Here is a 27,518-nt window from a genome sequence, read left to right on the forward strand (position 1 = left end):
ATTAGGGCACACTCTGACAGGCACATGGAAACAGTGGGTGGGGAGAACTATAGCATTAAATTTACGTGTCACAAAAACAGCTGCACTGTATTCAGAGCAGAACATTTCAATATTCTGAAAGGCATAAAAAATGAAATGATGAGTATTTAAAAGTGAAACTTTACACACACAAGATACAAAAATACTTATCTTAAATCTTGAAAAAAACTGGTACAATAGGGTCTTTTTAATGTAAATTCTACATTCTAAATTGTACATGTATGTTCATTTATTAATATTATTTGTTTAAACTATTTACAAATAGTTTATTATTTATCCTACTAATATTAAAAATAATGACCACAGTTGAAATTATACAGAAAGAGCAAAGCAAATAAATGTCATATAATATAAAATAAAATAGAATTTAATACAATAAAATATTTTTTATAATAATAATAATGCTAGATGATATTCTATAATGGGTGGCTCAGTGTTTAACGCTGTCACCTCACATTAAGTAGGTCGCTGGAGTTTGCATGTTCTCCCTGAAACATGGGTTTCTTCCAGGTGCTCCGGTTTCCCCTACTGTCCAAAAACAGGCGCTATAGGTGAATTTGGTAAGCTAAACTGGCCGTAGTGTATGAGTGAATGCAAGAGTATATGGGTGTTTCCCAGTACTGGGTTGTGACTGGAAGGGCATCTACTGTGTAAAACATATGCCGGAATAGTTGTTGGTTTTTTTCTGCTGTGGGCACCCCTGATAACTAAAAGACTAAGTCGAAGAAAAATAAATCAATGAATGATATCCTGTAATATTTGTATGGTGTATGTATTCAAGTATTATTCAGAGTATTCTCATTAAGTAGATAGATAATTACATATCATATAGAATAATTAAAACATAATGATACCTTTGATAATACTAAAACATATTATTTCTGTCATGAACACTCTAGGGATTGAGTGTGGTAATGAATATGTATATGGTAATGTCAATATGTTAGGTTGTGACAGTATAGATCTGATATGCTGCTGCTGCTGCTGCTACTTTGATTATTATGGCAGAGCAAATACCGAGATCTGCTACTGCCAGTATACACACAGACATGCTGTCTGAGAATTTAACACGCTGCTGCTGCAAACATAAAAGAAATGTAACTCCCATAGCAGATCTAAACACAGGTGGAGCTGGGGTGGGGGAGTGTCTCGGAAAATGCGCTGCAGCTGAATAGAACAACACGGAGCATTTAAATGATGAAGACCAAGCTCATTGGCTGTTGAAGCGACACCAATATCCTGTGCCATCCAGTTAATGACCCAGGAGCAAATTAGGTGACCTGTCATCCTGCGCATGCATAGGACAGAAATTGTACCATTGCATTATTATACTTTTCACTAGTTGAATTACAGACTATTTAATAATTATTTATTTTTTAATATACAGTATAACAAATTAATAGTCATTTACTTAAATTATGCATATGCTATCATAAAAACACCCAATTAGGACGGTATTATATGCAATTATTATTTATTTTTAATGACTTGTTATTATTACAATAGTGACAGCTAGAGATGCACAATATATCGGCAGCCATATTGATATTGACAGAAAAATGATAATTTTAATGTTATAGATATCGGTCCGATATCAAAATTAAGCCGATATCTTTAAGCCGATAAATTACATAATTGTACAGAAACTGCTTGCCTTGTAAGCAGGAGAGAATCTTGTGGGAGTGCGATAATAATAGTGTTAAGTGACTAACAATTGTACATTACTGTAACACTTTAATTGAAGAAGATTTAAACTGGTTTCAGTTGTCAGTTCTTTCATTTTCATTTTATTTAAAATATATTTATTGAACTTGTTTGTTAATTAAATCCAGTTTTGTCATTTAACCTATTATTTTTATGCTGCAGTCAAGTTGCCTTGCCTTGAAATTTGCCTTGCAAAAAAAAATAATTACTTTATTTTTGGCATGCTGATTTATGTGAAATTGTGAATAGGTCTATATAATCACCTTGCAATTTGAAATTGTTGTTTTTTTAAAATTATTTTATGGTAACACTTTACAGTAAGGTTTATTAATTAATGCATTTACTAACATGAACTAATCATGAACAACACATGTACAGCATTTATTAATCATAATTGAACATTTACTAATGCATTATTAGCATTCTTGTTAACATTAGTTAATGCACCATGAGTTAACATGATAATAATGAACTACTATATTTTCATTATCTAACGTTAACTAACATGAACAAATACAGTAATAAATGTATTGTTCATTGTTTGTTCATCTTAGTAAATGCATTAATTAACATTAACTAATGAACCTTACTGTAAAGTGTGACATATTTTATTATTATTATTTTGTTTGCTTTGAGAAGGCTATTCGAAGATCAGTTTACATCTTTATAAAGTTTTTAAAATAAAATCAGTTGTTCACTGTACAAAAATATATTTTTTTAAAATATTAATATTTATAGGCTAATATATCGGTTATCTGCCTCCAAATTTAAAGATTTATCGGTTATCAGTATCGGCCTGAAAATCCTTATCGGTGCATCCCTAGTAACAACATTATTATTATATTGTCATTTTTTAATTACTACCCCCACCCCCAACCCCCAAAAGAAAAACAAAAAACAAAGCCGTCATATAAGCATGTATAACTCACCAAAATACAACAGCATAGGACTAAGTGATATAGCAAAAATGCAATCTTGATAATTATTTCACATCATGAACAATAATGATATATATTTCGATATAAGTTGGTAATGCTTCCAGATTTAGAAAAGTACCCCAACATGGACTGAAGTTACAAAAATTAGAGGATCTATTAAATGGCATGACTTATTTTCGGCATGACATAAATTTTTTGTGGCTTAAAATTGGGTTCATCTTTATTGGGTTTCCCATTGTTGCAATTCCTGCTGTGTGATTGACTCTCAGATCAATATAGAGTGAAAAAGTCCAGAGCTTATCATTTTTATCGACATAAATTTTATCGCGATTCCATATAATATTGTTTATTTGCCCAGCCCTAGCATCAGCACACACACAAATAAAGGGATCGCCTGTGTTTAGTGTGCCAGGCGTGCCAGCTGCAACTTTATTCTGGCAACACTCAAGAACCAGCGAGAGCAGTGCGCGCACAGCACAAAGAGCCATTCAGATTGCTGCTGCTCCCGTGTTTCTTTGCCCATTTGTACAATATCAAGATAATGAGATGATCGCAAACGCAGCTGCGGACACCCTTCCATTAAAAATCATATCTCAGTCATCTCTGTTCAAGAAGCATATTAAGAGATTAAACCAGCTTTCCAGACACACGTTTCCAAGCATACATGTATATATACATATATATATACACGTCTACAGTGGGCAGTCTTGCTTTAAGACATGTGATGCGTCTCGCTCTCCCACTCGCGAGGCAGTATTGTCATACACACAAGCACACGCTTCTGCACACCAATCAGTTCACCAGAAAGAGGAGAGACTCGCGCTGAGAGCCTTCTCAATGGGAGACAAGAGCTGAGAGACGGAGAGAGAGAGAGATAGAGCGAATGCGCGCAAAGGAGAGAAAGAGGTGCCGTCGCATGTGCAAGACCAAAAAAGTGAAGAGGCAAATTAGCTTGTTATTCCCCCAAAGAAGCATCACCTTCAGAGAGCAGCGTGAGGAGGCTGAGAAACAGGAGGAAAAAGACATTGCTGATTCTCTGCTGATTTAAAGGTGACATGACAAGCCTCTCGTCCCTCAAAATCCCTGCGAGTTTCTGACAGCGTTTTTGCAGCGGTGACTGGAGTTTCTGCCTGCGCTTCGGGTGGATTGCAGACTTATAAGAGAAGAGAGGAAAAGGGATCAAGGGCAGGAGAAGGGAACAAAAAGGGGAACCAAAAGTGTCCTCGTCTTTCCCTGATCCAAACTGGAACTTTTTTTTTCTTTCCCAGGGAAGAGCATGCATATCGGTGGATTTATGATGTTGTGCTGAGGATGTTGGACGAATATTGACCACACGTTGCTTTAACGTTCTTCTGACTGTGGTTCACAGGTAAGACTGTAGGATAGGTGTGATTGGGTTTGGGTGTGATGAAAAGAAGAGGAAGACTGAGAAAGTGAGCAGGCATGTGCGATGAACTTGAATAGGCACTTTTAAGGATGTGTTTGGAGGTGTTGGTAATTTGGCTGTGTGCTTATGGAAGATGCTAAGAGTTGACAGTTTCAATACGCTGCAGATCACATGAGCTTAGAGGATTTTGTGCTTCGAATCCTTTCTAAGCTCGGGGCTTCGGCTGTGGCACAGGTGAATGGGAGACTGACTATATTTTATATATGAAAACAGCTGTGTTCTGGAGTGATGGCACAAGTAGGAAAAAGCAAAAGCAAATATGGAGGAAGATACATTTTTATTTTTCTGAGCTTGAAATGTATGAAAATACACAGAGAATGTATAATAAGTATTATTATGTAATTATTTAAAAAAATAAAATAATAATTGTATGTTGTTATTATTTTATTATTGTTATTATTATTATTATTATTATTATTATTATTATTATTATCGATAACATTGTTGGTTACAAATAATTGATATATAACATTTTTATAAGTTCATTATTATTATTATTATTATTATTAGTAATAATAGTGTTATTATTTATCTATTGATAATAATAATAATAATAAATTGTATATATTTTAATTAATTAATATTATCAGTAGCTGTGTGTAACAGTTTTCAGATAAAAATATATTATTATTATTATTATTATTATTATTATTATTATTATTATTTGTAGTAGTAGTAGTAGTAGTTGTGTTAGAAATATAAAAGTTTTTTGGATAAAAAGTATGATAATAAAAATAATCATAATAAATTGTATTTCATTGTTATTTTAATTTATTAATAATATTATTAGTAGTTGTATTATAAATATAACCGTTTTTTTTCTTGGATAAAAATGTTTAATAATAATAATAATAATAATAATAATAATAATACAAATAATAATAATGAGTAACATAATAATTAAAAATGACAATCATAAGAAATTATAATAATCCAAGTCAAATGGTCCAAATGTCCAGGCACATTGTTTTGAGTGTGCTGAATATCCTGCGGTGTTCGTGTGCAGGTGTGTCTGAAGACAGTGATGAGCATGCGGACCGTAAAGTAGAACATGTAAAATCATCCAAGCAGATGATTTATCAGATCAATGCTTTAATTATACGACAGCTGTGAGCACCGACTCCCAACCAAAGCTGCCCGTGAATAACCTGCAAGAATCTCACGGAGGTGACTGACTTATAAGATCACCTGCAAAATAAAAGATATGCAACAGAACACATTCAATAGGATTTGGGATTTCAGTGACCTTCTAAAATTTCACCATAGTTTGTTTGTTTGTTTTTTAAATATCTTTTACTGTGGTTGCATGTTAATAATGTAAAATCGGATGTATATGTTAAATCTGCTGAATAGTGTTGACGACGAGAAAGTTTTTAAGACAGTTTGCCAACCAGGGAGAGAATAGGCACTCCTCTGGGAACAGTCCACATTTCCACAAACTGTGGATTAAGGAGGGTTTAGTTGAGCAAAGGGGATTACAATGTGCTGTTAATAATTATATGCTTAATTTTGGGGCTTGATGAATATTCATTGGAAATTTCAATGTCATTTGAGGGTACACTGTGTGATGCTCCCCTGTCAGCTTGAAGAGTACAGGGGAACTCAGATGTGTCATCCATTAATTAAACACTGTTTGCCATTTAAAGTGATGGAGATTTATTTAATATTTAGCAGTTTTAGTCGACTTGAGCTGAGAAGTAATTTAAAAGTGTTAATAATGAGAGAAATGTCAGCGAAATGTTGTCGATTTGAAGCCAGACAACACTTGGGTTGTTTAAATGCACAATTCGCAAAAAAAGTTTGTGTGTTTCAATGTCAAGGGTTATTATTACCATAATTTTGTCCTTATTGTTTTGATGTTCGCCAATGTTAAACACTCGGAAGCGACGGTATATTCAATATTTGATATATATTTAGTATTAAATATTTAGGATAACCATTGTTATTTTATTTATGTTTTTATTCTTTATCCTCATCATCATCATCATCATCATCAACGCTGATAATATTATTATTGTTATTATTATTATTATTATTATTATTATTATTATTATTATTATTATTGTTATTATTATTATTATTATTATTATTATTGTGGTTATTATTTTAAATTGCTCTTTCGTATTTTATTTAATTTTATAGTATTTTTTTGTTCTCTTACACTTTTTTATATTTATTTTAGTTTTAGTTGTTTTTACAAATGAAATTATATACAAACAATTAAGAGACCGTCAAAAAAATTCTCAGCTTCTTATGAAGTATTTTTTTTATTGATAGTAGTGAAATATAGAAAATGTTTTTAACTTTTTGTGATTTAAAAAAAGTACTGTTATTCCTCCAAAATATTGCTTTCTCAACTCTCCTAAGGTTAAAATGTGTGTATTGTGTTGATAAACAATTATTATAAACGTAAAAAAAACAAAAAAAAAGTTCCAAAAAAAAAAAAAAAAATATATATATATATATATATATATATATATATATATATATATATATATATATATATATATATATATATATATATTCATGCTATAAATAAAAACAAAACATTTCATGAGTAGTTTGCAGAACTAAAACAAAAACCTTTAAGTATAAATCCAAGTAAACTGATAATTTTCAAGCGGCCTCTTAATTGTTTCCATATATAACATGTATGGATATACATATAGAAAAGCAGTCATAAGGGAACTCATTTGGTTTGTGTTCCTATCTCACACTTCTGATCAATCCAAGGTTATGCATTAGTTATGAAAGAACTCACCATAACCTAATGCACACACATAAAAAAAAATAACAAGGCCATTCCCTTAAGACTAATTACTGCAGTTTTAAGAACATCTAGATACCATTCAGTGGCTAAAGTGACCATATTGTACTTTACCTGTTGATTTACAGCTGCTATGTCATTTTTAATTTATACAGACTATAATAAAAGCCACAGTGTGAAATAATATTTGGCTAATGGTGAGGGCTGAAATAGGACGTGCATGTAGGTGTGTGTCAGATAGAATAACCGTTGGGCTTTTATCTTCTGTCTTTGATGTGTTCTCTCTTCAGCCGGTGCTCCTGCCATGTCCTGGCTCCTGTGTCTGTGGATAAGTGTTAGCTGCTTACTGCTCTGTCACGCCACTTTATACGAAACCATCCAGCAGCATCATGTGACCCGTCCGGGCCGAAACGCCATCCAGATACTGGGTCAGTGTCTTGCTTAAATCTTATGCGCTTGCTGTTTTCCTCTGCTGCTTGCGGAAGTTTGTGTTTTGTGGTTTTTTGCTCAAGTTTCACATTTGCGTTTGAGATGACCGTGGCTTTGTTGCTATCATAATTGAGCTCTTGCTTGTTTGTTTTGTTTGATGTCACAGTTTTTGGTGTCCAAATGCTATATCGGATATTGAAAACTTATGCTCACAGTGTACTATTGATCATAATGTGTTTAGAGCTGCACAATTAATCGAAGGTGATTTTCATGCACATTTTGTCAGTGAAGCCAGATCTGTAATCAGTATTAATGGGCCTTTGAAGTGCTTTAAGATGTTCATTTTATTCTATGTTTGATATAACCTCAACTGAAACAGAAAGACAGAGCGGAGCAGAGAGTAGCTCCTCCTTCTGTTCAAACACAACCAATAGAATGTTGTTTATATCACAACTTTGTTAGTCAGAGCTGTTTATAAAACTCTTTTCAAATTGACCAAAGTTATTGAGTTCAGAAAAACACAGTTTGAAGGCTGTTTAATATTTTATATTTGGAAGCATTTGAATGAATAACATACTTCATCAGCAGTAGCACCTTGGAGGAGGGGCGACCTATCAAATACTAGAGAGCATTTGATTTGTCGTAAAATTTTGATTAACTGAAGTACGAGTTGACTTCAAAGAATATGTTGTCAAACCTACAGAAATTAATGTTTATAGTTCTAAATGTCACTTTTGTCACTGTTTTGGTGCACACTAGCTACCGTAGATTACCTTAAAACTAAAGTATTGATACTAACTCGTACATTTTTTTTTACACATTTTACAAGAAAATTTAATTTCAGGACAGGTGTGATTGACTTTAAATCATAATCATATGCTCTCAGATGAAGCAATGTTTAATGCCATAATTCGCTGACAAAAAATCATGGACAATTTAATCAATAAAATCCTAAAAATAAAATATTATTCTGTGAACATGTTTTTACTCCAGACTAACCTAATACATTGTAAAACCCAAAAAGTTAAGGTACCAGGATTGCAACAATCCATTTAACTAATCCTAATGAGTATTGTGAACTTAAATCATTTGAGTAAACGAAGCAGTTTGAGCAAGTAAAACACGATAAATGAAGAGAACTCAAACCAACTGAGCACTGTAAAACCCAATAAGTTAAGGCAACTTAAACCGTTTGAGGAAACTGATTGCTACAAACCATTTGAGTTAAACTAATCTGTATGAGTACTGTGACCTTACTCCATTGAAGTTGAAGTAATGAGGTATTTAATTAACTCATTAGCTTCAACACTGAGTTCAAAACTCTTTTCAAAAGAGTAGAATTAGTAAATTTTCAGTAAATTTTGAGTTAACTACACTCATTTCATTTGATACAGTTGACTGTTGAGTTTTACAGTGTAGCTTTAGCCGAGTGTTTGATATAAATCATTCTGCATTCATGATGATTGCATAGTCACACTGTAAAAAATGTTACTTAGATCTAACTTATAAAAAGTGAGGCAAGTGGTTGCATCGGACGTTTTAGGTTGATTCAACTTCCAGCCTTTTTTAAGTATTTTAAACACTAAAACATTGCTTAAAACAAATGCAATATAATTAAGTTGAGCCAAATAATATTTCTAAAATTACTCAAATCAGATAAACTTACTTTTTTTGTTAAACTTAACTTACTTATACATTGCTATATGTTGACTGTACTCATTTTAATTAAGTATTATGAACTTAATGATCTAAATAAAATTAACCATGCATATGTCATTTAAAACGAATTTAATTGACTTCTGGCTGTAACCTCAGAAAATAAATCGGCGTTTCTATATTGTAAGCACAATATACACTAGTAAACACAGATAAACAGACTTTCCTGTCAATAACAATTAAATAAAAATGGGAAGATGGATTAAAGACGATAACATGTATTCAATATCAATCAATGTTCCTTTTAATAGTGACTACAAAATAGGCCATTAATGTGGCTACACGTACACAATACATAAATAAAAACATTAATAATACCAGATCCTATTGAGAAATCATCCAAGGCAACTCAGTGAGGAGATTTGCATATTTTGATGAAGATTTTGGATGCATAATGTCCAGTCCCACAAAGAGTCTCTAATACATCTTAAATGTATACAGTTTTGATGGATACTTGAAGTCGAGGACATCGGTAAGTCCAAACAGGAGCCATCATGCATTTGACAGGTTTGGCAAACCTCTGACAGTCCTATGATAATCCAAACTGTGTTGGGCTGATGGCAAATTTTTCCCGTGGGCAGCCGCATGCACCTCTGATTCCTCACAACTCTATTGGTAGAGACAAAAAGAAACAGGAGTTCAGGTGGTTGCTACCAAACAACATTAAATAGCTAAATACTAAATAGAAAATAACTACAAGTGAAGTTACAAAAGTCCAGTGAGAATGATGCATGGATGAAACACCTTAGTTTATCAGTTAAAAATTACCTTAGTTAAAATTACCTAACTTTTATTTAAAAAATAAAAAAAGGTTATAGAGGTTGTGTAATTACATTATTCCAGGTGTTTTTAGTTATCAAATTTTAAAGAAAACTGTGATTTTACTCAGTGTAACAGTGCATGTCATTGTGGTTTCCTGTCAATCACAGAATTGTTAAAATTTAGGTATTACATTTTTTTGTTTATTTTGGCAACTTATAAAGCATAAGAATGTGTATTTAATTTAGATATTAAAACTGTTTGAAAACGGCTATAAGAAAATTATAGAATACAAATTCTATAATTTAATTGTCATCTTCATTTTGCACCAAACTTTGAACGTCATAATACAAATTTTATTAAATAAATAAATAGATACATTGCCATTTTACACATTACATTAAGGTTTACATTAAATTTTTGCTAAAGCTACATTTAATTGACTTTTTCTTCAAATTTAATGTCACTGGCAAATGACAGTTCAGTGATTCAGTGTTATCAGTTAGCTTTATTGAAAGACTGACAGATAATAAGAAACTGCATTAGGATATTTTTATACTGTTTTTACTGTTGCACACATAAAAAAAATCTTCAGATATCAAATGTAAGTTAATTCTATGGAGCCCACTATTGTTTGCAATTTTACCAATGTTTTACTTACCTGCAAATAATTATAGCTGTAATTGTATCTAATGTTTTTCTTACCTGGATGTGAAGTTTGAAGATCCACAGGTAACAAAATCACTTTAGTATCTAAAGACCAAGAACATGCATTTTAGAATGAGGTGCATACAATTTAAATGGTTCTGTAAACATCAGTAGTAAATGTAATTTAAGTTAAAATAAATTGTAAATCTGTAATTTATTCACTATGCAGCATTAAAAAACTTATGGACTAAATCTCTAAAACACAAACTTTAAGTTATACTTTCTCTTACGTTAAACACAAACTACTTAACTGTTGCATACGTTTCTGAATTTAATATCCATCCTTAATGTGCTGCTATAACTTAGGTGAGCTAACTTTAGCTAAGTTAGCGCTAACAAACTGAACCCCCACACCCCGACCGCCCACCAGTGACCTTGTTAATCGGTTCTGCAACGTTAGTTTTACCTACTAAGTGTTTTAAAACTACTTTCACTATTTTTCTCAATAATATCACTTTTAATCGTTAGTATAAACTAGCGTTGGTTAGCGTTAGCCAACTTAGCTTTCCATGTGAGAGCAGTCTAACTGTTAACATACCTGAGGCTACAGTACAATTTACAAAGCTAAAACCTCACCTGCCTAGCGAAGACAGCAGTTTTGCATGACTTTACAATTATCATTCGGCTAAATTTGCAACTTACCGTGTTAATCAGATCCGCTGCTGGGAGCAGTTAATGTCGACCATTGCAGAAGCTGCGTCTGCCTGCTAAATCCCGGGCAATGAAAAAGGAGTCACGCCAAACTATTAAAATCACGTTTTATGAACACCTGCCCACATCGACAGCTGCTCTAATAAATTGTCTGTGTCAACTCACTTTTATAACATTTATTCTACACAATAACCACGTACAAAAATCTACTCAAATAAATTGCATTAGTTTTATTTAAAATATACAGTTATATAAAAACTGATATATTTTAAGTAAAGAGGAAGCAAATTTTATTTTTTTGGTATAAAACAAATAAAATTAACTAGATTGCAATTATTTAAAGTAGATAGAACCAACTTTGTGAGTGTAGCACTTTTTACAGTGCATGTGTTATGGCGAATCAACAAATATACTTAAATCCTCTGATCTGTTTCATTTCCTTTGTCTATTCTTTGTCTCATATTTGAAGTTTCAACATGAAAGCGCCTTTTGGCTTTTGCAGGAGACTTATTAGTGATCACAGAGCCATGCTTTCCTGACAAGATGTGCATGAGAATCAGGAAAGAAGCAACTTTTGCTCAGTCACAGTTTAATTTTGATTAATCATGCAGACCTATTGTTTATATCTATGACCAACCTCAGATGGTCAGATGATGATTCATCTTTTTTTAAATCATAAAACTGTTGGTGTCTGGGATATGCAGAATGTCCAGAGACTGAAGTGTTTACTAAAATTTACTTCAACGTGGCATATGACTAAAGAGTGCTCATAAATGTCTTTTGAGATCTACAGTTTTTTTCAGTTCAAAAGAGTAGAGGTTTAGACCCAGAAACTAATGCATCACAAATTTAAAGTGATAGTTCACCAAAAATTTAAAATTTTGTCATCTTTTACTCACCCTTTAAATATTTGAGCTGGTTCTTTCTGTTAAACACAGAAGAAGGTATCTTTAAGAATGCTAAAAATACTGTAACAATTGACTTTTTTTCTATAATTGAAGTGTTTTCTATAATGGAAGTCAATGGTACAGGTTTTTAGCTTTTATCAAAATATCTACTTTTGTGTTCAACAGAAGAAAAAAAACTCATAAACGTTTTGAACAACTTGATGATGAATAAAAAGTGAATAAATTAAATTTTTGCATGAACTATCCCTTTAACAGGCAAAATAAAACATATGATAGACAGGTCATATCATCTTCTGTCTTTATGCTCCACCTCGGTTGTGAGTTGGAAAGAGATCTGCCATGAAATCCTGCTGAGGATGCTTTGCGAGTGGCTTTTTTTTGCGTTGTGAGTTCTCCAGACTGCAGTGGTAGAAATCTTCCATGTGCGAGACAGGCTTGAGGCTAAACTCTCCTATCAGCATGCTGCGAATACAAGCAGCTTTGATCACAGAGACTCTGGTGGAAATGACAATTTACGTCTATCGCCCGCTCTATGGAAGTATTTGGCAATTAAGCAGTGTTTTGCTATGAGGGCCGGCGGGAAAAGAGACAGCAAGGTGGGTCTTCCTTCAACACTAAGTATGCAAATAGAAGAGATGTGGCAGACTTTCAAAAGCCTAGATAGAAGAAACTCCAACGCAATTTAACGTTAGATCCCTGTTTGCTTATTAAATATTTGCAGTGTCTTGTCCTTATAGATTATGTAGTGAATGCGTTCGTTACTTCATTAATATCGACATAGCATCTCGAGTAGAAAAAACGAGGCACGCTAGGAGTCCTGCTATTGCGTAGTCTTGAATTACTGCAAACTTAAACTCATCTATTTTTGATTTCAACCATAAATTTGCATAAGCGAGAGAGCTTCACATTTCGGAAAGCACTTTAGACTCATTAATCCAGTAGAAAAGTGTGATGAATGTCAGAAAGACCCGGATGAATTTTTAACAACGTGCTTCCAGGTTTTTATCCAGCCCAATAGAGCACATATATTCGGACATGTACAAGGAAAAGTGTGCCTCATAGTAAGTGTTTGCTGAATTATTTAAAGGGTCGACTGAACAACAAAAAAGAAATCACCCCCCACTCTTTGGAATATGGAAAAGTTATACAAGAATGCGTGTAAGAATTCACATCTCTGGTGTTAGGAAGGCTGAGAAGGGCTTGGTAATGGAGGGTTGTAGCTTTTAAACACGCAAACCACGCTTGCATGCGTCCATATTGAAGACATTTTGCCTTGTTTTGCTGAAGCGCTTATGGTTTGGCACATGTTTCCTCTGGGAAAGCCTAACAGAATGGAGGGAAAAGCTGATTGGGACAGTGGGTTTGTGGTGTGCAGCATTTTTCAATGTAGTCATGAAAAGCCATAGCTAAAATGCACAGGAGCCATAAACAAAGATGTTGGGTGATACTTTATATATATATATATATATATATATATATATATATATATATATATATATATATATATATATATATATATATATATATATATATATAATAAAAATATATATATATTTAATTTTTTTTTTTTTTTTTTTTACTGTTTTTCAGTTGTATTTGCCATGCTTTAACGTTGTGTCCGTTGTCAGTAACTTACTGATTTAGAACATCTAGGGTAAATTTCTTAGATTAGTCAAGTTTGGTGAAGAAAAAAAAACATGGTTTGGGGTTAAATTTAGTATAGGGGTGCCCAAAAGATCTGCAGAGTGGATGGCAGCATCAACAGCCTAAGGTATCAAGATATTTGTGCTGCTCAATACATTACAAACCACAGGAGAGGGCAGCTTCTTCAGCAGGATAGCACTTTTTCTCACACTTAAAGCAAAGAAGGTCAAAGTGCTCCAGGATTGGCCAGCCTAGTCACCAGTTTGAACATTATTGAGCATGTCTGGGGTAAGATGGAGGAGGCATTGAAGATAAATCCAAAGAATCTCGATGAACCCTGGGAGTACTGCAAGAGCGCTTTCTTTTCTATTCTAGATGACTTTACAAATACTTTATTTGAGTCATTGCAGAGATGTATAGAAGCAGTCACCCAAATATTAATTCTTTTTCCACTGCACCATGACTTTATATTGTATGCTGTCCTAATTAAAATAATTAAACAAATCAAGGCATAATCAAATTTATTTTGGTGAAATAAACATAATCTAGAGAGGCCTTTGTATTTTATATATGCCACTTCTGGAAACTTGGTACATTATGTGTTGTTTACAGTAGGCATCATAAATTCGAATTCGAAAAATTCGATATTCATAATTCGAACAATAAGTCTCCTGTGCTGTTTACTTGTATTTGTTGTAATGCATTTCAGATAAAGTATTTACTTTAAAAGCATTGCTTAATTCATTGATGTATTATTTGAGTAAATCTTACAAACAAAGAGTAAAATATACTTGAAATTGATACCCAAATTAATAAAGGGACTAAGCTGAAACGAAAATGAATAAATGAATGAAGTATTGCAACGTAAATAAAACAGTTATTACTTCAGTAAAACTTGCAAGCAAAAAGTGAAATACACATGCAATGAAGTATTGTTAAGTAAACTTTATTATTATTATTAGCAGATCTGATTTAATTTTATATATTGTTATAATTTTTAAGTACATTTCACCCTTACCAATGCAGCCCCTGCATTCCTGACTGCTTCATTGTTCTGAATATATACTTGTGAATGGTTCTTTTTTTTTTTACTAATACTGCATCTTTTAGATGAAGCAGGGTTAATAGAGTCTTTTCATATAATTCCTTTATAATAGCAAAGGTGCAAAGACATGAACCAGGCTAATTAAATGTCACTGGGTTCCTCAAGCCTTTTCACAAGGCCCTGTTTTGTTGCTAACTGAATCAACAAACATCTTAAACTGGGTGTAGAAGCAGCATTGTTAATCAGCTTTCTTGATGTCAGGTCTTCAGACAGCACTGGCTGCGCTTCAGTATTACATGCTGGCTTTTCCATCTCAACTGACATTGAGTCTGTATACATTGAATGGTAGTGAATATCTTAGCCTGCTGAGGTTGGAGTAGCTTACTGGATGTAGATTTATTTTTACAAAGTACATGAAAGCTTACAGGGGAAAACTGGTGTGAAGGATTGGAGGCCTGGAATGTTTGTGTTGTCTGAATTTAATTACAGAAATACAGGTAATTTATAAAATTTACTTTTATTGTTAAATTATGATTTCTTATTATTTTTAATGTTTTTCTTCATCTAAAGTTTTTGGAGGCAAAAATAAAACTTTGTGTGATATAATGACTTGGACAGCAGCATTTTTTATTTATTATTTGCAATAAAATCTATGAATAATACCTGAATTAAAATCGATTTTGTAATTCTTAAACCATCTCTAGTTTCATTAAGAAGTATAAATAGATTTCTATTGCCTGGAGAGAGATCTAACATTTTGAAATGCTTTATTTATTTATTTTTTCTTTTCCTTGTCCCTCTTTTTATCCATTGTGCTATTATCCAGCAATCAAAGCCTATTAAAACAAGTATCCAAGATTAAAAATGAGACAGGGTAAAGGAAAAGCAGAGCATGATTCATTTTGAAAAGCTGTCATCATTTATTTAACTGTGCAACACCCCCACCGATGATATTCGAGGACAAACACTTTATATCAATGCCAAAAATGCTTCAAAACCCAGATAGGAGAGAATAGCACCATATTACTTCGTGGGTTAGACAGAAGCGTTTCAGTGTAACCAGAAGCAATTGTATTTCCATAATGAAGGTGGAAGTTTAAGTGCCCGAGCCAAAATCTTTCATAAATGATGCGATGTGGGATGATGTCCTTGGCGCTGAAAAGATGTTTAAGGCAGACATTTATCAGGCTTCATTCTCTGTTAAAGACTATCAAAACAAAACTCAGGATTATGCTGGGAGTGTATAATTGAGAGTGGTTTCTCTTTCAGGTTGAATTACTGTCTTGATGTTTTTTTGGTTCAGTTTAATGTAGAGGCATCAAAGGGATAGGGATAGTTCACTCAAAAATGTAAGTAGACTCACAAAAGTGCACCTTGTTTAAAACTATTGATATTTTAGCAAAATATTTGATTCAGAGTCAAATAAATGAATCGAGTTGGATTCGGATATGTTGATTGATCGCATCAACGTCGACACTGTACATCACCAAATATGTAGTTCCAGTTATGGTAAAATGTGAACACGCTTTCCTCCACACACCAGTGAGGGTGCGGGGTATCAAGGGACTCATCATGACTCGAAGATGACGATCACTGACACACGGAGATTCGGCTGTGGGGAATAAAGGGTGAAGTTACACAACAATACCACAGTAAACGGAATGGACCAGTTTCTTCTTCCTCAGGATTATAACATGTAAGTGTCATTACAAAATGCAGCAGCCAGAGTTTTAATGAAATTGAAGAAACGAGAGCACATCACATCCGTATTAATAGACTTACACTGGTTACCCGTGCACCAAAAAATAGATTTTAAGATTCTTTTATTGGTTTATAAAGCACTTCACAACATGACACCTTCCTACATTTCCGATTGTTTATCGAAATATAACCCAAACCGTTTGCTACGCTCTTCTAGCGCTGGACTTTTAGAATTTTACTCTGTAAACCTGATGCGATCTGGCGGCACTTCTTTTAGCCATGATGCTCCAAAAGTTTGGAACTGTCTTTATCTTGAAGTGAAAGAATCCCCTAGTATTCATGTTTTAAGAAAGCGTGTTAAGACACATCTTTTTAAAATTGCGTATGAATACACAAGCTTTTAAGGTGTATGCATTTTATCTATATTGTTGTAGGTTTATGTGTGTATGTATGGTGTGTGCTTGCATATATAAGGACTATTTTGTGCATGATCATGTGGATATATGCTTATATTTTATGTACATGAATGCTTTTATCTGAGTATATGTGACAAGTTTATGTGGTCTATTTTAAGGCTTTTTGTTGTTGTTTGTGAGGCACTTTAAGTTGCATGTATGTTGGAAAAATGCTATACAAATAAAATGTATTATTATTATTATTATTATTATCATTTTTAAAATTGTTGCCTCGTTTTGTGTAGTTTGCAAAATATGTATTTAATTGTGTGTTATAAAATTTAATCACCTTGTGCGGCTTGTAATCAAGTATCTATTATAGATCAGTGCTTGAACTGTATCTCTCAGGTTTAATCTGTATGGGCTGTTCACAAAACCATGTTAAATACATGACACATGCTTCTTCCTTTACTGATTTAAATGCATTTCTGAGCTAGTAATCCTCTGCTGTTTGTTGCTATGGCCACCATCAGCTGTTCCTCACACGCACGGCGCGGTCAATTTTCAAAATAGTTCAACCTTTGCTACTGTATGGATTAATACTGAATGTGTGGCTTTATTACTTGGGGTCAGGTTTAAGAGGAGAGTAATATACTGGTGATTAACTCCATTACTTTAATGCATTCCTGCAATGGGTTCTCACATACTTTTTGCTTCTTCATACTGTAGCCGTGTTGGGCATTTCTTTCTGTCTCGCGCTGATCGCAGTCGACCAATCACAACAGACTGGGTCATCAGTCCAACCAGCACAGATTAGCTTCATGCTAAGCAGGGGTTTGGGAACAAATGATTCATATGGGAGTCACTGGAATATTTAGGTAAAAATAAATGCATATTATAAGACAATGGAAGTGTTTTTTGACCTTGCACATATATCAGACTGTTGTTGGAGACCCCCAAAACTTTTTAAATACAAAATAGTGGCTCTTTAAACAATCTTTTTTTATGAGTGTACAGTAAACATGTAGCCTAGCAGGCCATCTGCATTTAACCCTTGTGTGCTGTTGGGGATGTTTTCATTCTCTCTGGGGTGATTTTGAGGATTGATTTGGCCATTTTTATTTCTGTGTTTAAAGAAATGGAATGACTTTTGGTGACAATTTTTTTTTCATTTTTTTTTTTATTTTGACACACATTTTGTGAAAATGCTTTGTGACAATAAACTCTGTCCAAGTTTACTACCCTTTCGATATGTTTGTAGCTAATGCCCCATTGTTATGACATTTTTTTCTTTGCAAAGCCATGACACCATGTAATCATGCATTCTTGATTGTTGGTGATTTTCCATGTTGGGAAGAGGTCAAATTTGTGATGTTTACTTATCAAAAACAAGTCAAAAACTTAGTCAAAAACTGTTGTAGTAGTGAAAGTCAATAGGGCAAAAATAACCAGGAACATAACGAAAGTGTAGTCAATTTGAACAATACACAAGGTTCTAAAACTAAGCTCAGAATCCATTTAAGGAAAATAGCGATACATTTTTAAAATTATTACAATTGATGCAAGATCGATTTGGAGCTTTCGTCACTGCTCTATATTACAAACAGTGCCTCGTTTAGTTCATCCAGTCATCCTGTAGAAAAGTCCAGTTGTGTTTTGGTGCTAATGTGAGCCTTGCAGGTTCAAGTCTGTTATGCAACACATCCTGATAGCATTTCAATTTACTTCCAAAATGACTTTTATTTAGCCAAAATGTGTTTTATTAAATGCCGTGAACACTGAATTCAGGCAGTTTACCAGCTTTAGCCGCGCAGTTAACAGAATGATGATTTGACTAAGGATGATGGATACAGTAGTTGTCAGGTCAGAGGTGTCTCTGTACAAGTGTAATCCTCCATGCAGTTCAGGCATTTCACAATACTGCAGAAATCGGCTTACCTCCCATAACAGGAGCTTGACATGAATACCAAAATGGATTTGGTTGCTTTTGAATTCTCCCTCTGTCCCCCAAAACCCTATTTTTTTGAGAAACGACCAAAAAAAAAAAAAAAAAAAAAACCTTCCCCGTCACAGCTGAGGCTTATATTGAGTAACGAGTTGAGTCGCTCCACTGCTCCATCACCTGTTCAGGCACCGACTCCAAGCCGTCCACGTCCCATGAGCCTCGTACGGGACGGGCCCCCGCCTGCGCTCCACTCTCAGTCGAGATTGATGGCGGTCTGATTTCGGGCAGCCAATTCTGGTCTCTCAAGAAATAATCCAGTACATTGACAGATGAGCAGAATGTGACATGACACTATCCCAAGCTGCAAACTTTCTTCTCCTCCGTTCTCACCAAATGAAGGCCCAGGTCATTCTGGCATTGGCCGGATACATTGATGGCTGCTCAAAATTTTTCCCATCGGCTGATGCTGTAGCCCAGCAACAAAGAGGATAAACTAGGCTCATCTGATTTGCCATTTATTGGCTTGTCTCTGGGAACACTCCTGAGAATGTGAATTACCAATATCATAGGTGCGTGATGAGTTCTAGTTTGGTTTGACCTTAGCCACAGTTGTCTCCTGTTATACAACCAATGACGACAGTGGATTATGATTCAGAAATGCTCTCAACATCCTCAAACTGCCATCAGTAGGGTTTCCAATTATACAATAAATCTACACTGTAAGAAAAAAAAAAAACACATCTGTTAACTAGTTGAACAAAATTGGACTGAATGCATCTACGTCAGCGGTGCCTGGTGTTTGTGTTCTTTCTTTTATATATATATATATATATATATATATATATATATATATATATATATATATATATATATATATATATATATATATATATATATATATATATATATATATATATATATATATATATATATATATTATAGGTTACATATAAATTAATAAAGTTACAGGCTGCATAATGTTTTTTTTTTTGGAAATAATGATATTTCTTCATTTGTTGTAGGTTTTGGATTAATAAAATAAATAAAATAAAAAAAACCCTTCTATAATGTTCATAGTTTATTTGCTAGGTTTAAGAGGCTTGTTTATGTAGATTTAAGTTTTTAGCATGAATATTTAGAAAACTATGATAAAAACATTCTTATTAGAACATTTAACAATAATAGTTCAATAAACGTATATATAGTGCTTTGACAATATGAGTAAACCCATCAAAGATCCTTTAAATTAGTATTATAAGATGCTTTACAATAATATATTTGTGCTAATACATTAGACAAAACCTAATAGGACCTAATCTAATTAAATTAAGATCAGAGTCCAAAAATGTGTACACCTAAATTATTATGTTGGGGAAATTAACAATAAAGAAAATTGTAATAGACAGGAAGAATCAAGAAAAACATAAAACAAATCAAACTTGGTTGAAATTTTGTAGTTCATAGTTTTTTATATATATACATACACACACAAACACACACACACACATACATACATACATACATCAGCATATAGTGCACCACCTTTCATATCCATTTCTCAGTGAATATACAGTAGTCAATAATTTTTGGTGTATATAATCTGAACAATTTTATAAAATTTATATCCATCAAAAATAACAATTTGGTCATCTAACATCTTTAGGAATAGATATATAATACATATTAGTTAATGCATAAAAAACTATGAACTACAAAATTTCAACCAAGTTTGATTTGTTTTATGTTTTTCTTGATTCTTCCTGTTTATTACAATTTTCTTTATTGTTAATTTCCCCAACATAATAATTTAGGTGTACACATGTTTGGACTGTGATCTTAATTTAATTAGATTATATATATATATATATATATATATATATATATATATATATATATATATATATATATATATATATATATATATATATATATATATATATAGTAACTAATGTAGTATTTTCACCAACTTAAATAAAATGGGTCATATCAATCTGAAACGTGAGGGCTAAACAGCATTATAGAAATATGTTACACCATTATACATGTATTACCCAACAATATAATGAACCTTTGCTGAATAAAAATATTAATTTAGTATAGTAAATGCTTTATGCTGAGTTTTGTTGCTCATTGGAGTGACAATAGTGATGGCCAAATGAATGCAGAGAATAGTTGTTGAAGATGTTTGTGGATCTGTTTTATTGTCAATAAATCAGATTAATTTCACACCTACTTTTAATTGTGGCAAACTAATTAGATGGGGGAATTGATGACATAAACCCAAATTCAATTACATGCAGCTCACTGGAATGGCATAGTAATCAGATTTCTTAGCAAACTGGATGAAGGAGAGGTTTTGATTGAAATGATTCACACTCATAAGCTCAAACCTTAAACACTATCAGCTTTGCATCATGACCAAACCTGACAACCTCAATCCAACTAAATTTAGGTATATTGTTTGATGACCTCGCATTTTTAACATCAGATTTAAATTGATGGAGCTGATGGAGCATTGAAGATGTACTTGTACAATGTACTTTCTTTTGCAATTTCCTATGTACTAACAGGGCCGGAGTGGGACTCCATTTCAGCCCTGGAGTTTCAAGCATTAGACAGGCCCACCTCAGTTCACGACTGACTATATTAAAATAAGGTAATTTTCAATTCAGTTTCTAATTACACTATCACGCCTTTTTCAAGAAAACAGCTGCTTTAGAACTTTAAATGTTGAACAACCTTACAGTTTTAAATGTCTTAACAATAAAAATGAAACAAAAAAAATAAAATAAAATAAAAAATAATTACTCAGGTGAGACGTGTGGACCACTGGACCACAATGGTGCTGTTACGCTTTTGTGGATGGAATGTTAGTTACATCATCATTATCCTGCAGGCTGCATTTTGCTCATGGGGCTGCGACAAAATAATGAATAAAAAGAGTGAGGCTATGGTCAAATAAAGAAATAAATGAAAAAAATGTGCGACTGCTGAGAGTGCAAGCAGCTAGAAACACCGGACCGGCCCACCGGATTGGCCAATCCTGGCCTGTGTACTAATAAGTGGTGTCGCTAGACCACAATTACTGTTGCACGTTACCCAGTTGTAGAGCTTTATGTCTAGCAACACTTCTGGTACTAATAATCTTTCTTTCTTTCTTTCTTTCTTTCTTTCTTTCTTTCTTTCCCAAAGTTTGTTGTTCTTCTTAATTATTATTAGATTTTCTCTCTGTTTTTTATGTTAATCTTTAATTGTTTTGAGCTTTCCTTTACAAACTGTAGATCCTTTTGCTCTTTCTTTGCTTTTACTTTGCTTTTTGTCTTTTCTCCAATTTGCACTTTACAGTATGTGGTTTTTAAAAATTAGTTGAATTTTTGTTTTTTTAGATATATATTTTAGAATTTTAGCTTTTAGATATTTTCTTTCTGTCCTACAATTTCTCCCTGTATTTTGTTTTTTTCTTTTCTTAATTATAAACAATTTTATTTCAATGTTTTTCTCTGTGCTTCCTTAATTTTGCTATTACTTGCTTTGTTGCCTTTTGTGTCTACTTTCTTTTTTTCATTAAATTTTTTGCTTCTTTAACTTAACTTTTAAAGTTATTTAAGTTTTTTTTTTTACTAACTTTTACACTATTTTGCAGTCTATTTACATTTGCACTTTATTAGTCTGTAGTTGGCGAGGCAGTGGCGCAGTAAGTAGTGCTGTCGCCTCACAGCAAGAAGGTCGCTGGGTAGCTGGTTCGAACATCGGCTCAGTTGGTGTTTCTGTGTGGAGTTTGCATGTTCTCCCTGCCTTCGTGTGGGTTTCCTCCGGGTGCTCCGGTTTCCCCCACAGTCCAAAGACATGCGGCACAGGTGAATTGGGTAGGCTAAATTGTCCGTTGTGTGTGAATGTGTGTGTGGATGTTTCCCAGAGATGGGTTGCGGCTGGAAGGGCATCCACTGCGTTAAAACTTGCTGGATAAGTTGGCGGTTCATTCCGCTGTGGCGACCCCAGATTAATAAAGGGACTAAGCCAACAAGAAAATGAATAAATGAATGAATAGTCTGTAGTTATTGCTGTTTTTCTTTCTGTCTTTCTGTCACACGTTTATTTTCAGTCTTTCTTTTGTGCTTTCTTTTACACTTTTTCATGCTTCCTTGCTTTCACACATTCTCTCTCTCTCTTTTTCTCTCACATACACACACAAACACGCATGCACGCGCACACACATACACACACTTTCTCTCTCTCTTTCGGATGTCTCTTTTGAGCTGCTCTTGATGCCCTTCCCCTTTCCTTCTTTTTTCTCTGCCTCCTTTTTTTCTCTCAATTTCTTCATCTCTATCTGGCCTTCAGACGATTTGTCATGGATCAGATGAGACAATTTGTCATGGATTAGTGCTCTTAACTGTGTGTGTGATAGTGAAGGCAGTCACTGGAAAAGCTGAAGAATCCTATTACAGTTCTTTTTATGGTAGTAGTGTGTATGTGTGTGTGTGTGTGTGTGTGTGTGCGCGTGCATGTTCATGTTCGACTACAATTCCCATTGTGAGTGAACCTTCCAGAACACCTGAATCATGCATAGCCATACATTGCAGCATCTACATATCGGATGAAACAGGCCATTGTTCAACAGGACACCTGTTGGTTTGTGTATACTAGTTACACAAAAAGATGCTATATCAGGATTTCCTTTGCAGCTTTACACATGCAGATCATTGCAAAAGTACATTGAGAGTTTTGTTCAGATTTCTGCTTTTTTATTAATAATAATATTTACTGATATTTTAAAGATAGCATGAAGAGATTTTCCTGGTGAGCGCATACAGCTCAGCTAAAGCGAGATACGGAGATCATTCATATTTACAAAGCAAAACTGTCATTCAGAAGACGGAGCGCCGTATGTGCATTAAAGGATTTTCTTTGCCAAGTGCAATGAGACGGAACAGGATTAGAGACCTGTTCGCTTATCGCAGCCTCCGTCTGAAAATAATGTGGGCATTGACGCTCTCTCCATCACCATGGGCTTATTCACTGTGACTCTACACATCTCTAGAAAGTCCAATGGCGATTCGTGCCATCGCCTTGATAGCATTTGCATTTTCGAATTTAGATCTAATTGCATGTGCTAATTACAGCTGCATGTGACCCGGCTTTTTGTTTGTCCTCTTGGTTCAGTTCTTAGAAGTGCTTTCTGTCTGTCAGTTTTAGGGGTGTCAAAATTAATTGTTTCTTCAGTGCACCGCGATGCAGATTTGAACAAATTGGTATTGATTCAGTAATAATCATAACCAGTTATAATGTACTGACCTCATTCATCACAAATGCATTATATGGCGTTGGTTTACAATAGCGAGGGAGGAGACTGAGTAATTAAAATGCTGCAACAACTTAAAAAGCAAATAACTGTGCACAATTCCCTGCTTGTGAGTTTTACTGACAGTAAGGTATAAGAACCAAGCTTGGAAAAAAGAAAGCTGTACTCTCACTCTCTTTCTCTCTGTGGTCTCTTTAACCTGCTGGCATGTTCATGAGGTAACGTTTTATCTCCTCTCTCGGCTGTTACAACAATAACGTTACTTGTGGATCCAGACACAAGCGTGTCTGCAGAGCAAGTTTTCTCCACCCCGTCGCCATCTATAATGGATCAGCTGTAGAAATGCACTGATGAGAACTTATGGGCCGATAACGATAAATCTTTAGATTTGGAGGCCGATAACCGAAATAATAGACAATAAATATAAATATCTAAAAATAGTATTTTTTGTACAGTGAACAACTGATTTTATTTTTAAAACTTTATAAAATTGTGAACTAATCTTAGAATAGCCTACTCAAAGCTAAAAAAATTCTATAAAAAATTTTTTAAAAGATTGATTTTCTATAAATTTGATTATATAGACCTATTTACAATTTCACTTAAATCAGCTTGCCAAAAATAAATTATTCCCTCTTCTTTGCATAGAAAATTAAATAAAAATAATTTATTTAATTAAAAATAATAAATTAAATGACAAAATTGGATTTAATTAAAAAATAAGTTAAAATATATATTTTAAATAAAACGAAAATGAAAGAACTAAAAACTGAAACCAGCTCAAATCTCCTCGTGTTACATTCATGTACTATTGTTAGACACTTGACACTATTATTACTGCACTCCCGCAAGATTCTCTCCTGCTTACAAGGCAGGCAGTTCTGTACAATTACGTAATTTATCGGCTTAAAGATATTGGCCTATTTTTGATGTCTGACTTATAACGATAACATTAAAAATAGCCATTTTTTGACTGATATCCGTATGATCAGCGATAATTTGTGCATTCCTAATCAGCTGTGCTCGCCGTTTAACATCAGTGTCCATTGGAAGTATCACACATCAGCTGCGCATATTCGAATGTTTAATATTCATTTAATATAAAATTATTCAAATGGTGCTCTGTTGTGCGACAGAAATATGAACATTGTCCTGAATCGTAGCTGGGCGCCGCGGACAGCTTCCTACTTGTGGCACAAGTGTGCGTACCTTGATAAAAATATATGTTTAGAATTCTAAAATGCATGCCTTTGCTTGGCGCGGCGCATCACCGAGCAGCGCGTCCGGTGTGCGAACCCCTATAAAAACTCAACAACGCTCAAAAAGCAAGTGGGCTAATATTTACATTTGTTTATTTGCTATAAATGCTCATCATATTTTGTGCATGTACTTTAGTTTTGTTTGATACATGAAAAAAGAGCAGGTAAAAAAAAAAAACAGTACATATATCTGACTGCTTCTATTAAGGGACAAAATTGGATTACTAATAATATTTAAATATATTTACGAATGATACATTTTAATACAATAATTAATGTGTTGCTAAGTAAAATATCAAATTGTTTATGGAAAGTGTCATCAATGCACCGAAATATCGAATTTAACCGATGGCATGATAATTGTAACCAAACCGAACCGTAAGACCAGTGTAGTTTCACACCCCTAGTCAATTTAGACACTGGAGTTTTCTCATAGAGAGCGGAGATGTGGTACTGTGTGGTACACAGGCCTGCTGGAGCAGCGGTCAATGCTTCTGTTAAGTGAAATGATCCCAGACACAGAATTCCCCATCTGGCTGACTGCAATGCAGGCTGAGTACATGAGCCATGTAAAATGAATTTCAGCCCACAAATCATTGCGATTGTTTTGTGCCTCTCATTTAAAGCTCTCCGAATTCTCGTATAATCGCAAGCAGGATTCTGATATAAAGCGTTTTCTTGGCTCCTTCAGTTGATGTTAGCGCAGATGGCTTTGGCACCTCAGTGTCTCATTTCCTCAGTGACAGTCGAGATTTATATACTTAAATGTGCTGTTTTCAAAACTGTAAACAATCTGTATTTCTCTTGTTGTTTGGATGATTTTTGGGAATTTCCATTATTGATTTCTGTGGCTGAACTTAAGGTTGGAGAGCATTGTTAGTTTTTTTTTTTCTTGGTCTTGTTTTTTTTTTCCTTTCATTTCTTTCTTTCTAATTTTTTCTTCTTTACAATGAACTTCACCCTTCAGGGGTGCACGTTTGACTAGAGATGCAGTTATTGACTGGGTAGTTCAAAGTGTGATTCAGGTGTCGATCAATCCCCACCATGTAGCCACAGGTCATGTTTTATTTTTCTTTCTTTTTTTCTCTGAAGCTGTTATTTTTCTTAAATTCAACAACTTTGTTTCCCCTTTCCAAGAAATAAGTAAGCCTGTCTGAGTCACGGAATCGTTATTCATTTTTCAGACATGTGGTTTGATTTGTATTTTTCATTTAAGATTTTTTTCAATATACTGTATGCATGCAGTGGAATAACACACTTAAAAATACTGTTTAGGATTTTTATTTATGTTTAGCAGTCTGTGGCATGGAAATGTTGAAGATCACTGCATATTATAACTGATAAGTTACAGAAATGTTTATTGTCTGTGAGAGAGAGAAAGATGGAGAGAGAAAGAGAGATTGAGACACACACCCTGGACCACAAAACTAGTCATAAGTGTAAATGTTTTGAAACTGAGATCACCTGAAGCTGAAAAAACAAGCTTTCCATTGATTGACAGTATTTGTTTGAGAACTTGAGAGCTAAAAATGTGAAAATCTGAAATCTAAATCTTATAAAATGACCTGTTCGAGTCAAGTGGTTAACCATTACCAATCAAAAATTGAGTTTTTAGAAATGTACAGTACACTCTCAGAAATAAAGGTACGCGAGCTGTCACTGTGGTGGTGCCTTTTCACAAGGTACACATTTGTACTTGAAGGGTCCATATCCATATCTCAAAAGTATATATTAGTACCCACAAATTTTAAGAGGAACATTTTTTTTTGTTGTAATTTTTAGGTACTAATATGTACCCTTGAGGTATTAATATGGACCTTTTAGGTACAAATTTGGTACAAATTAGGTACAAAGTCTCTGATGGAGACTGTTGTTTTGTGTTTACCTTTTAGTTTAAGTTGTTGCCTGTCCGGCGATTCCAGACTCAAAATGAGCGAGTCTGAGCCACTTGTACATTAAGGTAGCTTTCAGAAAAAACAAAACACCAGAGAAGAAACTCGACACAGAGGATATACATATATACATATTATATATACATGTAATAAACAAAATACAGTCCTAAATAATCAAAATGGAGCAAATATTAAAGTGAAACAAGCCATGATTTGTGGTTTTCTGGAGAGTGAAACAGTATTCAGGTACTGAAATTGAATAATGAAAT

General features: G+C 33.7%; 1 protein-coding gene and 2 long non-coding RNA genes across 6 annotated transcripts in view; 1 reads left to right on the top strand and 2 right to left on the bottom strand.

Moving 5' to 3' along the window:
* tafa1b (TAFA chemokine like family member 1b) overlaps positions 1 to 27,518 on the top strand; it is a 465,222-nt gene that overhangs the window by 124,584 nt on the left and 313,120 nt on the right. For 2 of the 4 annotated variants that reach the window (XR_015502524.1, XM_087273709.1), the window contains exons 1-2: positions 3,476 to 4,050; positions 7,186 to 7,323. Coding sequence is in view for 3 of the 4 variants with exons in the window: in XM_087273709.1 (XP_087129835.1) it covers positions 7,200 to 7,323 (124 nt within the window). In the remaining variant the exon portion in view is untranslated. Of the gene's footprint in view, positions 1 to 3,475; positions 4,051 to 7,185; positions 7,324 to 27,518 lie in introns of those variants that run through there. The other 2 variants (XM_087273710.1, XM_087273711.1) reach the window with 2 other exon arrangements.
* On the bottom strand, positions 9,262 to 11,209 carry LOC147841742 (uncharacterized). The gene is made up of 3 exons (XR_015502559.1): positions 11,150 to 11,209; positions 10,505 to 10,552; positions 9,262 to 9,649 (listed from the first exon to the last, which is right to left on the bottom strand). It is a non-coding gene; the product is annotated as an uncharacterized LOC147841742 (long non-coding RNA).
* LOC147841743 (uncharacterized) lies at positions 24,833 to 27,367 on the bottom strand. The gene is made up of 3 exons (XR_015502619.1): positions 27,044 to 27,367; positions 25,725 to 27,010; positions 24,833 to 25,640 (listed from the first exon to the last, which is right to left on the bottom strand). It is a non-coding gene; the product is annotated as an uncharacterized LOC147841743 (long non-coding RNA).

Source organism: Danio rerio, chromosome 11, assembly GCF_052040795.2.
Source record: "Danio rerio strain M-AB ecotype USA chromosome 11, GRCz13ab, whole genome shotgun sequence".
Classification (NCBI taxonomy): domain Eukaryota; kingdom Metazoa; phylum Chordata; class Actinopteri; order Cypriniformes; family Danionidae; genus Danio; species Danio rerio.